Genomic DNA, 13,201 nt, shown 5'->3' with positions numbered 1-13,201 from the left:
GCTGCTCTTCAGGTCATCTTTAACAATACAGTCAATGGAAACGTTGCCACAATCGTCGGTAAAACAGCCGCAAGCTCTCCCGCATCTCTCGTAGGTGTTTCAGAAGCTGGGAACACGCACGCCCCCAGTTACGCTGACGGCAGTCGCGCTCCGCATTTACAAACGGTATTATAGCAAAGCATATGCTCTGAAGTTACCAGATTAGTATTCATGACTAAAATGTACGAGATCTATTCCTAGTGTAGGCTTAATCACTTCAAAATCAGACTGAGTTTAAAAAATAAGTATTTCCCATTTTCTATCCTTTTATTTATTTTTTAACTGACATTTAATAAATTATAAAATTGGTGTATGGTGAAATATATATATCAGCCAGATATGTATGAAATACACATGCATGGGAAAAACTATTTAACTCACTTTTAACTCACACACACAGATCTATAAATACATATATACACACACATATACATATAAACACAAACATTTGTTTTCAAAATTCAAGTCAACTATTTAGTGGCAGAGGGATGCTGTAAAAACACTAAAAACGATTTTGATGCCACATAATGTGAACCTTTCAAATAACCATACGACTGATCATACAGCAATACCTAATGCTACTTGGATTAAAGTTTTTTTTCTTTTTTTTCTTTTTTTTTCTTTTTTTTTTCTTTTTTAATCAATGCAAGATTTTGAGACAACTTCATAGGCAAAAGGTGGCCCTTGTCAATGCTCAAAGCAACTAGCTGCAATCAACAGTTTTGAACATTAAAAATTCAGACAAGAATCTGCTAATTTTAGTATTCCTTACTCTCTCTTCCTGATAAACTTGTTACCTGCACTTTCAACCAGTTATAAAAATATTTTTCACATCAGAGGAAATATTTACTCTCTCTGACATGGACTTTGGGACACGAGAGAATCACCTCCTTCCCTCCCCCTTCTCTTACTTTAAAGAATCTCCTGAAAAACTGCATTCCAGCTATTTACACATTTCACTCTCTGATAAGAACGGATCATCCCAAACAACGACCCACCAGTTCTAAAAAAAGGTTTTCCTACGCCATGCACAACTCCAACAAAAACAAAAAGATAAAAGAAGCCGGGAAGTAGGTATGGCTCAAGGTTCAACATAAGCGTACTGAAAAAATCAGGGAAATCAAATTAATTACAAGGCCAAAAAGAGAAAACTGAATTTGGAAACCCACTACCCTAAGAGACTTCAGTAGGTAGCACTACGTTGGAGTACAGGGGCTACAGGGTGGGGGTTTTTTATTTGGGTTGGTTTTTGGTTTAAGAGACTGACTTTGAACATTTAATAATAATTTTGATGAATGTGAACTCAGAAGACAGCGTACCAAGACCATTATCAGCTGCACAAACCATGCAACGGTTGTTGGTTATTTGTATTTTCTCCCTTTTGTTGACAAGGTCACTTTTAAGCAGAAATTTGATCTACTGCAGCTAAAAGTAGGTTTCTCCAGACAGAATAAGACAGGCCTCAAGTCAACAGGCCATTTATACACGCATGGCTAGCTTTAAAGCACAAGCAGTTCCACAAATTTAAAACTGACACATGCTTAATATTTTGCTGATGAGGATCTTACGTTATTTTAAAAGGCTTTCATAGTAAGTTCTTAGAAAAAAAAATACAGTCCAAGGCGTCAATGCTTTTATTAGAGGCTAGATTCTATAAAAATTCTGTCTTGTCCCATACGAGCACAGCTAAGTAAATCCTCATTCTGAGGTTTTATGGTCTGGCCCTTAAGAATAGCTGGTGCACTAATGAGCTTGCAACATGCTTGATTAAAGCATGGAATTAAAAAAATTGTCTGAATGGAGGCCCAGGTAGAACCAGAAATGACCAAAATAAAAACATCAAAAAAACCAAACCCACTCCTGAAAGGCTATGTCCTGCAAACCGAGGGGATGCTGTGGAATAGTTTGGGTAGGGTTTATTCTGCTTTAAGCATAATAAAATCTGCACTAGATATGGGATGGGGAAATTAGATTCCACCAACGGTAAATGTCTCCAAGAGAAAAAAACAACCCTCTCACAAGTTTGAACTTTAAAAGTTCAGCTCCTTTCCTGTTTATGTTACTGTGAAGAAAATAATGCCATTTGGGTCCAAACTATGGGGGGGGGGAAAGTAACTTACATGACAAATGCACAGGTGTAATCTTCAACATCCATAAAAATGAACTGAAGCTCCTTGTTTTTGTTAATTTTTTTTTTGTTTTGTGTTTTTTTTTCTTATTTTTACCAGCGAGGCCATCTTAGGTTTATATACAAAAGTAAAACTGAAAATATACTTTTGTTCTCTGTACACATAAATTTTTTTCCCTAAAAAAGGAAAAAAACTTGTCTATGTTTCTAACATAAAGTAAAACCAAGCACAAAGATTTCCTCTGACGAGTTCATTTACTCCAAAAATCAGTCCAATGAAATAATGTCTGGTATGATACCAAAGATAGACGCCGTGTCCGTGCTGCTCCTACTTGCAACTGGATGACCATGATTCTCTCGCAGGCTGTTGGAGGAAACAAGACTGCTGTTACTGCCACTATTGCTACCATTTGTGGCTGGCAGAGAACTGCTTCCTCCTGCATTTAGCTGATCGAGAAACATCTGAGATGAAGTGTATGGGAAAAAACGAGAGTGTAAGAGTTCTTGATCATCTGATGCGGAAACTGCCGCAGCTGCAGCGGCAAGAAGGGATGTGTTGTAATGCTGGGGGGGAAAAACAACATTTTCAAGTTACATTTCAGACACCATAGTTTTGATTCAGACCAGCACAAAAGAAGGTATTTGTAAGCTAAAGCTCTGACAGCTTCTGGATTTCACACCAGCTCGTCTACTCCACCTTTCTGTAAGGTAAGTGGACCGATGCAGTGAACTTTTACCTCTGCGGCCCCTGATTTCTGAAGCCAAAAGAAACTGGAAATACTAGTATTAGTAAGAGCAAACACTAGAAAAGTAACAGTATCGCAAGACACCCAAAACAGGAAGAAAGGGTAAGAAGCAGCACTCTTTTTTACCTCTTCAAAAAATTCCTTGGTGGAAAAACTCCCCAAAATTCAAAGAAACATTTTGCCATCCCTCTCCTCCGCTCAAAAGTCACAGACCAACCACCGCTGGTGAAACTATGTGCTAATCACTGCTGGTGGAGGAAAGCATACTTGTGTGAAAAACGCTTTTAGAAATAGCACGCTTAGTCCCATTAGACGGCAGCAAGGGCTGTCCCGAGTTACACTCTGTGCTGGGCAGCCCCTGAAAGGCAAGAACTTTAGCTACGAAGAACCAGGTTTTAAATACAATCTCTCCATAGGGTAATTTTGCTCTTGATATTTCTTTCCACTATGATGAAAGATCCATGCAGGCTATTCAGCCTTGTTCCCTGAAATCTCTGCACTGGTATAACTATGCCGAATCAGCACAGCGTCAGACTTCCGCACTACTTGTTTCAGAATAATTCTCGTATCTATGTTTTTTCTGAATATCAAGATAGCTTTTCTGAATCCAAATTCTACAGTGCAGGCTCTGATCTTAATTAGGATATGCAGGAAGCGTCCCTCTACATTTAGTGCAATTCTCCTACTTGAGATTGCAGAACACACACAAAGGGACAAAGAGCAGGGGAGCCACCCCAGCCCCATTCTTTTCTGGGAGGCACAGGAGGAAAAGTGATCAAGTGGAAGGACTTGCCAACCAAGACTCCTTTTGAGAATGACCTGCTTAGTTCCCAAAACTGGAGAAGCCAGCACCAATCTAGCCCATTTCAGTAAGCACTTACAGAAAGGTGGCAAACACGGTATGAACAGGCACGCAGCCTCAGAAAAACCTGAGAGCTGCCCCTGACAGTCTGCATCGTTCAAAGGACTGTCAAGAGCCCCAGTGGTGGGGCCCAGACTGTCAGACAGCCCAAGGTCAGATCTCAGGTCTGAAAACATAAGGAGGTGGGCTGGTGGACCTTCAGCCATGGCCCAGTGTCATTCCACAACACAACAGTGGCTGACTGAGCTTAACCCTTGGAAACTGAAACGCTGATCTTTTGTTATGCCTTATCCTACACCCTTACTGAGGCTGTGCTTATGTTTGGTCACAGCTTCTATGTGTATAAAATAAAGCTGCAGCCTGCCTGCATTTACACCTACATCATACATCTGCTCCTTCCTCGCCTATACATCCATGCCAGCAAGTTCTTCTCAGAAAAGAGTATCTGCCATATGACTTGATTTTCCTTGACTTACCTGATTGTCTCCTGACAGGAAAGGGAAGAAATCTAAACCTGTAAAGAGCCAAAGGAAAAAATTAAGCTTCTCAAAACAAGCACGCACCTCCCCTTTTTCCCACCATTTATTTTGAAATAAAGCCAGCGTAATACTGACGGCACTTCAGATTCTCTTCACTACTGGAGCGTGCAAAACATCAACCTTTTAAAACCTTAAGATACTATTTTTTTTTTTAAATACCATCTCATCCTCCATGGATGCAAAATAGTATTTTATACTAACGGATTGTCAAATGATGGCATGTTTAAATCCTTTTACGATAGTTATTATTGCTTGGACGGCTGTACTTACAGCTACAAACAGCTAGAAAGCTCACCTTGCAAGTCATAAGGCATAGGTGTCATATGGAATGGATGCCTGTAGTCTTGGATAAGTGATGTATTGATGTAGCTGGTGTCAACAGCAGGAAGGCTTGGTGTTCTCGACACAGGAGATGCTTGATGGGGTAAATTTAAAATGCTGGAAGAAACAAAGGCTTGTTACAAGCGTAAAATACAATCTTGGCTTTAATGCTAGAAGAACGGCATTTGAAGATTTCTACTGCTGTCCCATGCAGGGTATGCCCGTTTTCAAATTTAACGCAAAGTCATGTGCATTCTGAACTTTGTTACAGGTGCGCAACAACAACTTCCTGACTAAACTTCAAAGCTTGCCTAGATAGGATCAAGATGCTACAGCACCTCAGTGAGTCTTGTTAAGGACTGTAAAGGGCAGGAGAGTGGGGTGGGGTGTGAGGAAGACATGAGCATCACGTGTTCGCCAAAATAACATTGTGAGGAGACAGTTTATCAGAAAAGTTAATTTAGTCCAAGCCAGATGGCAGCCCAAGTCCAGCAAAGTTAAAAGCAAAGCAAAGCTCAGTCTCAAACAGTAGGAACTGATGGCTCACTATAAATGGTACTGGGATCTCTGCTACGAATCTGCTACAAATACTCCTAAGCCAGGACAAGACAATCCTAAAGGTATACTGAACTTCCCAAAAAGCTACAAACCTGCACAACACCACAACAGACTCTCTACAAGGTAATTCGCAACAGAAGACAGCCAAAAAGGTCTTGAGGAGTTTTAACCGATCACGGAGTCATTTACAGCACTAGAGCAGTAATCAGTTCAACAACAGGACCCCTTCCGTTTAGCCTCAGTTTTCATCCCTACGTGTTTATGTAAACAGGGTGCTATTAACAGCTTAGCCACCTAGGTGTAATCAGGTTATTCTGGCATTCTTTATTACTACGCTACTGGCAGTAACCACCAGCAAAACCCACACACTCGCATACCACACCCATGCTTCTCATGGCTCTTGCTCTCCGTACGTTGCTGCCTTCCTACTTCCCTACGGAAGAAAAACATTTCCAACTCTGCAAAAGCATACTTCTCAACTACAACCTTCTGCACCATTTTATACTCATTTTCATAAATATGAGTGTAAATACAATTAAAAAACTGTATCATGATACACCCTTAACTCAAAGTCGTTATTCCAATCTTTTCAGGCCTGTGACCTGAAACCAAATCCATTTGCTCCGAGCTGCTAAATCAGGATATAATGCAAATACAGAACTTTCTAGACAAAATTGCTTTTTAAATTTATTACTACTCTCCATCATGAGATTATTTGCTCTGCATTGGCCCGGATACTTTATTCTCACCCTTTATTATTTAACGGTGATGCTGGAGATATGGAAGGGCAGCTTCTCTTTGCAGATGGTTCTTCCTCCTCTTCATCTGATGAGCTATCAATGGTTAAATCAATCACTTCTACCTTCTTGTTTTTATTTGACTGTTGGTGAGAAGACACCTGATGTTCCAAGGAAGAGCTTATGCATCCTACACAAAGTAAGTCAACATTATAAGCTATAGGTTACAACAACACTACAATCATCATAACATCACAGCTTATTATATCCTTCATAAACAAAGCTTGTAACTTAGAATACAAGACAACAAAATTACATAACATCGATAACAACTTCAAAGTACTATCAGCCCCAAACAGGTACTAGTCAAGTAATCCTTCTCACAAATTATCATTAAAAGCTACCAACATACATGCAAAAAATGGGCATTTTGAAAAGTTAAAGGAATATCAATGTTTAACAGTTCAGTGGCATGACATTCAGTCCATACACCCCAAACCACGACTTTACCATCAACTCCATTGTAAGATGCAGTTACTTCCTGCACTTCCTTCTTCGATCTCATAGGAGCCCATGATCCATCCTCCTTAAACTGAATTTCATCACAATCTGTACAATACTTCAGGATTTCCATGAACAACCTGTCAATCAAAAACATTTAATATCAGTCCTCAAAAAGAGCTCAACTCCTTTTTCTCCTCCAATATCTTTATTAGTCAGTGTAAATTTGAATTAGCGTTTAAAAAGAGCAGAAAGCTTTCATTGTTCCGCCCTGCTCTCATCTGCTTCTTTGATAAAAAGGAGTAATTGAAAAATTTAAGATATTATCTAAAATAAAAATCTGCACATTCACATAAAGGAGCTACAGGAGTGGAATCCTGCAGAGCTCATGACACAGAACGCTCCATTTCCCAAAACAAAGGAAGAATGTGAACTAGCATTTAAAAAAATAATCTCCTCCTTACCCATATTTATCTTTGACACTATTTAATTGGGAAGCCCATACCTTAAAGGAGTCCATATAGCCGAATATTTAAGGACTACTATTTCCTGAAACCTCTTGCTAAGCGAAAACTTCCTAACAAAAGCCAAGCATGGGAATCTAAACTTGCAGCCTCTTCTCCTAGCTGCATCTCCTGAATCTTTTAGGATCCTGGCACCACATCACTCCCAGTGGGAATTCCAGCTTTTGACCAAGACTATTCATGTGGTTCTGCGTAGGAAAGAGCTTTGCTTTAATTAGTGAGAAAGTTCACTCTTTCCCAGATTGAAACATCTTCTAGAAATAACCTTCTCTTTGGGGTGCTATAGCACCTAGTCTCCAACATCCACATCTGGCAACACAAGAAGAAATAAGGAAAATGCATTGCTTTAATTATTACTCTTTGTCTTTGCTATTTTAGGCTGAAACCTAGAGCAAGGGACCCCACAGTTCTTTGATCCAAAGCAGAGACCTGTAAATCTCAGGGTCCGTGAATCCGAAGCAGCCTGTGCGAGCCCTGAGTGTCTCTTCAAGAGCTTTTTGCAAGGCCATAAAGGGGATCCCGAACAATCTTATGGTTCACTGGCAGGTCACCAAAACTAAGCATATACTCACTGAAAGAGACTCAATCCTTTGTGAGGTGGTTTTCTGGGATTCTGTTTGTTTCAGGGTTTTTAGTTTTGCTTTTGGGGGGGGTTGTTTGCTTTGGCTTTTTTTTTTTGATTGGTTGGTTGTTGGGGTTTGGGGTTTTTTTTTTTTTTTTTTGAGTAAAACATTCCTGAGAGTATTCTCAGAAGACTCTGCCTGTTCCCTTCCTTTATCACACTTTGGAAAGAAGATTCCTGTCTAAGGAATTAAAACACAAACCCAGGAATACACACTTGGCATTTCCTTATGGAAACCAATACTAGACTTATTTATTTTTTTAACGTTTTGCAGGTAGGCAGTACCAGGGAATCAACCTCTATGTCACTTTCTAAATACAGCAGCTCCCCAAGTGTGAAACTGTACAGGGAATTGTACATGCATTTGGAGGGGGGCAGTATTTATTTGGTCTAACATGAATATCTCCTATCAACTGTGCCAGATCTGTGCAGTTGCTCCATTAAAAGAAAAGACAACATGTGCTGTTTTCCCCTCGGGATCCAGCACTATGGAATGTTGGGGCGGGGGGGGGAACCAAACCCCATAACCGTTTTAGGCAGGATAGCTCAAAAATTTACCTAGGATTGGAAGGAATACCTTCCATTACTACCAACTTTAACAGTTTGATGACCACAATTCTTCCAGAATACTGAATGAAGAGGTACCTGGTTAGTAATTCTTCACCAACAGCATGGAAATTAAACAACATGGTAACTTAAAACAGGTCGCAGCCAGACAACCAAACTTTCAGAGCACTGTATTCTGTGCAGCGCAAGAACAGTAAGCAAAGAGTGTAGGGTACCTCCTTCGTTTTGAGTCAAGTTTTACTCACCCATCAATAATGAGATGTTCGTAGGGAGCCTTCTTGTCACACACGGGGCACACCCAGGTTGGTTTCTTTTCGTTCATTTGAATATACAGAGTGGCATCAAAACACTGCAGGTGTGAACAAGTCAGGGCCCTACACGGTATAGTTAGCCGCATTTTACCAAGCTTGAAGAGGGGAAAACAAACAAACAAACAACAAGGTTACATCATCTTGGTATTAAATTAACAAACAGGGCTTTTCTGTCTGAAAAGAGTTTGAGTTTTACTGCAGAAAGAACTCTCACACATCCAAGTTTTGATTAAAAGACATGCCACATACACCGTTGCCTCCTTCCTGTAGGTTTGTTTATCACATGAAAGAAAAAGTTACTAAAAGAAATAATCACATTTTTAACTCCATTTGATCAAGGAAACTGAGATCTACGTCCTTTCATGTTCCCATAACAAAATACAGAGTCCACTGAGCACCTGTAACAGTGTGTCCTAGACGAATCACAAAAAATGCTGCTTCCTCATTAATATTTTGAATGCTGATTAACATGGGTCAGTCCTCTCCTATTCACTCAAGAGTTAAATGTGCATTCAAGCTGCTGTCCCTCTCTCAGTCGTCAGGGCACTACCAGAACTACTTGTTTAACTTTATAACTTTACAGTCACGGAAGCAAGCAGATAGAAAACGCATTTGCACGATGTTGGATAATTTCCTGACGTGTCTCTGTAACTCCATCATTTCCACTGCTTTCTCCAAAGAACTGTCAGAAAGTGACTACTCACAAAATAAGTCACACCTGTTAACTATTAAGAAACGATTTTCTACTCCTCCTGCTGCGATAACCACCGCTGCTATGTATACACTTGTGAGCTAACCTGAAATTTCACCGCCGCCTTCTTGTATAAAACACAAACAGCTGACTACCTACCCTGTAATACCATCATACCTTTTCAACACTACGAAGGCCTGCAAATGTTAACGGAAGATGAGACAGGAGAAAGTGACTTCTAAAGTACACTTTCAGACAGAGACCATCCTCCCCTTCAGGTCTGTAGAAAGGCCAGGAGAGCCAGGTTTTACAGGCCAGCACAAAGCTTCCACTAGTTTAAACACAAAAAGCACAGCTGAGTGCTTAAGCGGAGTAGATAACACAGGAGTGCTACACACACACAGTGTTTAGGCTAAATTGTGGAACAGGAATATCTTAGTTGGGATTAAGTAAATCAAGGAAAACTCAGACCACAAAACATTAACGTATAATTACATTGAATGCAAAATTGATTAGACAGTGAAAGGCATTTCATATTAACCTGAAATAAAAGAAGTTCCTTCTCCTCAAAAAAAACAAGCTGTTGTCTTCTGGCAGAGTGCTTATGCAGCAGCTTAGGAGGGGCTTTAACTGACCACACGAAAGGTAAAAAGTAGGAATGTCTAAACAAGACTTTTCCCACATTAAAAAACAACAAACCAATTATTTATTAAGAACTACTTATACTGAGTATTTTGAAGTTACATATATTTGGCTAAAATATACTCGGTGACTTCATTTGAAAACCTTCAGCCAATTCTAGCAGTGGATAATAGGGGGGAACTGGTTTTAGTACGGCTTAAGTAAGCACCGTGGTCACGCATACTGATTCTCAGCAATACAAGATGGGTGCCACAGGATGGCACTCAATCTCAGATTATCAGAAAAACTAAGTATCAAGAACAAAGGCTCTACTCACAGGCCACTACTTCCTCCATGATGCTTTTTTTTTTTTTTTTTTTTTTGCATCCCCCTTAAGCAGAAATCCCTCTACCCCATTCCCAGCAAATTCAGCTAGACTCCAGGATCTTGCTTATTTTTCTTCCCTCTGGCTCTCAGTCACTGTCACAAAACTCCCCACCAGATGGGAGGGGAGCAGAGAACTCCCTGGGGAGCCCGCAGTAATGGTGGTGGAGAGCTCAGACAGCAGGAGGTGCTGTATGTGCCATGTGTTTGGCACCCCCTCCCCCAAAATCCATGACCAAGCACATTATTTCTATCACATAATCAACCCCCAACAAAGCAAGGCCCTCTGATCCATGTCTGTTATGAATTCTTGTCTCCCAGATGGTAGGTCAATGGCTCATTTGTCTTTTGGGCACAATAAGAGTCTCCTAGCTTAGCGAGGATCAAGAGTTAGGGTACCGGAGATAAAACCTGGATGCTTCTAGTGATGCAAAATACAAATAAAGAAGGTCGAAGACATGTGCTGCAGGAAGAACATAAATACCTGTCTCTGAGTAAAAAAGCAGATTTAAACCAGAAACATTTTCACAAGCTTTTAGTGTAAAAAAACCCCGCGGCTCTAATTTCTAAGCAGCGGTCGGATTTACCCGAAGCCATACGCGTGCAGACAGAATCAGCGTACTCAGCGTTAACAAGTTGATGTCTCCTTTCCCATTTTTGGCATTGAACCTCCTGGATCAGCCCTGCCATAGTGGCCAAGCTGTGTCAGAACTGACAAAAGAAAAGGTCACAAAAGAAGGGATGCATCCCAACTTTTGAAAAAACTGTGTTTCTCGACACTGTTACTGGTTTGATTCCTGCCTGTCGGCAGCCAAAACCACACCGCATTAATTCCTTTTACAAGGGTACAAAACATTGTTATCTTTTCATGCTAAAAAATGTACCCAAAACAGGAGTTAAGGATTTGTAAACAAAGCTGCAAAAACTACAGTGAAATGCTAGATTTGGAATTTTTGTTCAGTTAAATATTTGGTCCAGCTGCAGAGCCTGCGGATTTATTTATTTTTATTTCAAGGCGAAAAAAGAACATGAATTCAAGTGTCTTCCTGAAATACAGGCTCAGTCCAGCCCATTCGCCTGCTGTATCTTGGACAGACTCAGCCAATAGTTAAGGACAGCTTTTTCTCCGTACTCCACGGTCTCGGAGGGAGAGCAGGCCTCTGTGCTAAAAAAAGCTCAGCAGCAATCCAAAACAAATTCAGAGGAAGCTGCCTCGCTCTGCACTTTTTTGAGGACAAAATAAAGGTTATAAAGTCTAAACCTGCCATCCCGATCCAGATATGCAATTCCTTTTCTGTTATTGCAGTAAGCAGACGAGAGAATCACACCCATAACAAATGAGATGGGAGAACAGCACCCGCACATTAACAGAGCTGAAGATGCATCAGTCTAATTTTTTTTGGTTCTGCTGTTGGAGACCAAATCGGCATTTTCAACGTGTACTGTCAAAGCATACGTTGTCTATTCAAGCATTAGAAAGTAAGCACAAAATATTTACTAAAAAATTCTCCCCGAGCCAAATGCTTAGAAAACAGCAGATAAAAATATGGAAGCTATAATTAAAAAAATCACATCCAGACCCAAGGCCAGCCTGAATCATGCTAATAACCCTTCTGTTCGCAGGACAGGTTGAAAGGTGCAGCCTCTGTCCCAAAGAGCCTTTGCAATGATGGACCGTTCCAAGTGAAATCAGACAGCACTGAGTGAGGAACATAATGGGAAAAAAAAAAAATCAAGCGTGTATGTTTTGTAGATATTATTAAAATGGCACAGAGACAAATATGCTCAAAATAATCTGCTACAGACTTTGTATTGCACGTCTATCAGGAAAAACAGTAAATTTTAAAGAGGAAACACTGACAAAGGTAGGACTTCTGAAGAGCTACATCCTAACATCTGATTGCTGTTTTGGTTTCACGCCTGGCAGAACTCTGCCAAAGCAAAATAGAATTTGACATCTTGAGGTACCAGCAAACTTGCTGCCCTAAAAGCAATATTGTAGAGGATATTCCTGCTGTAATACTAAGTCACCTAATCGCAGTCATCAAGAAAAAAGTGCATCTAAAAACACTGTAGAAGAACTTTTGTCAGTAATGGAGGCAATCGGGACACACAGAAGTGCGTCTGGAAAATCCCAAGGAATGATCTATAAAGCAACATAACTGCCTGAACTGGCAGTTTTGACAGATCAAGTATGACCGAAGAAAAATTCTGTAGTTCCAGAAGATCCATGACGATTAATTTAAGATAATGAATTTCTAGTTTAGAAATAGGCATTCCTAAACTCTTACAGCCATTTAATTCCTACTAATGGATTACTGGTTTTGTCTATATTGGAAACTAACTTTAAGTGGTAAGAATATTGTGCCTGAAGAATGGCAAAAAAAAAAACCAGGACTATCACTGTATTTTAGAGAGTAACAAAGTACTAAGAGCACAACAAAAATACAACTGTAACGACTCAGCAAAATAAGCTGCCAGGTGTGGACCCTGTGTTGGGTCGATGGTTGGACTTGATGAGCCTAGAGGTCTTTTCCAACCTTAACGATTCTATGATTCTATGACCCAAAATACTTCAGCCTTCCAAATCTGCAGCAGTTTTGATGTGACAAATTCATAGGTTTATAAGATGAGAAGTTGTGAGGTTCTAAGTTTACAGATCAGGATTTTATGTTGAAAATGCAAGCCCTATATCTTTCTGACAAGATGAGATTTATCTTCCTTATTGATGCGTCATTATTTAGTCAGCATCAATGTTCATATGGAGGAAGTCGTAAGATTAAAGGTCATGAAAATACCACACTTAAAGATTTACAATAACCTAAATACACATATAAAAAGTAACCACAATGTCAATCGTGCTTTTTATGAAGCAAAGCTTATATATCTAAAATTTTATCTTTATGTTGGTAGAGTTTAAGAATGTATTTAGTAACTTGAGAAATAAGCTTCAATTCTGCAAGAATAAAGTCAGTTTTCTTCCTTGGATTTGAAAACTGAAAATTTCAGGTCAAGGTTGAGCAGATTGAGCCAAACCAGGAAACAGATGT

The 13,201-nt window shown here is 39.9% G+C and overlaps 1 protein-coding gene across 2 annotated transcripts in view; it reads right to left on the bottom strand.

The window, feature by feature from the left end:
- Window positions 1–268: 268 nt before the first annotated feature.
- The window catches only part of PIAS1 (protein inhibitor of activated STAT 1), a 64,996-nt gene continuing 52,063 nt past the window's right edge, over window positions 269–13,201 (bottom strand). Inside the window, exons 9-14 of one of the 2 annotated variants that reach the window (XM_075100782.1) lie at window positions 8,390–8,550; window positions 6,441–6,571; window positions 5,943–6,120; window positions 4,610–4,752; window positions 4,252–4,289; window positions 269–2,731 (exon numbers count right to left, since the gene is read on the bottom strand). In XM_075100782.1, the coding sequence (XP_074956883.1) occupies window positions 2,435–2,731; window positions 4,252–4,289; window positions 4,610–4,752; window positions 5,943–6,120; window positions 6,441–6,571; window positions 8,390–8,550 (948 nt within the window). In that variant the 3' untranslated portion in view covers window positions 269–2,434. The remainder of the gene's footprint in view (window positions 2,732–4,251; window positions 4,290–4,609; window positions 4,753–5,942; window positions 6,121–6,440; window positions 6,572–8,389; window positions 8,551–13,201) is intronic. The other variant, XM_075100783.1, reaches the window with a different exon arrangement.

This window comes from Phalacrocorax aristotelis, chromosome 7, assembly GCF_949628215.1.
Source record: "Phalacrocorax aristotelis chromosome 7, bGulAri2.1, whole genome shotgun sequence".
NCBI classification, from domain to species: domain Eukaryota; kingdom Metazoa; phylum Chordata; class Aves; order Suliformes; family Phalacrocoracidae; genus Phalacrocorax; species Phalacrocorax aristotelis.
Note: the sequence above shows the minus strand (reverse complement) of the source record. Positions and strands in the feature narration are given on the sequence as shown.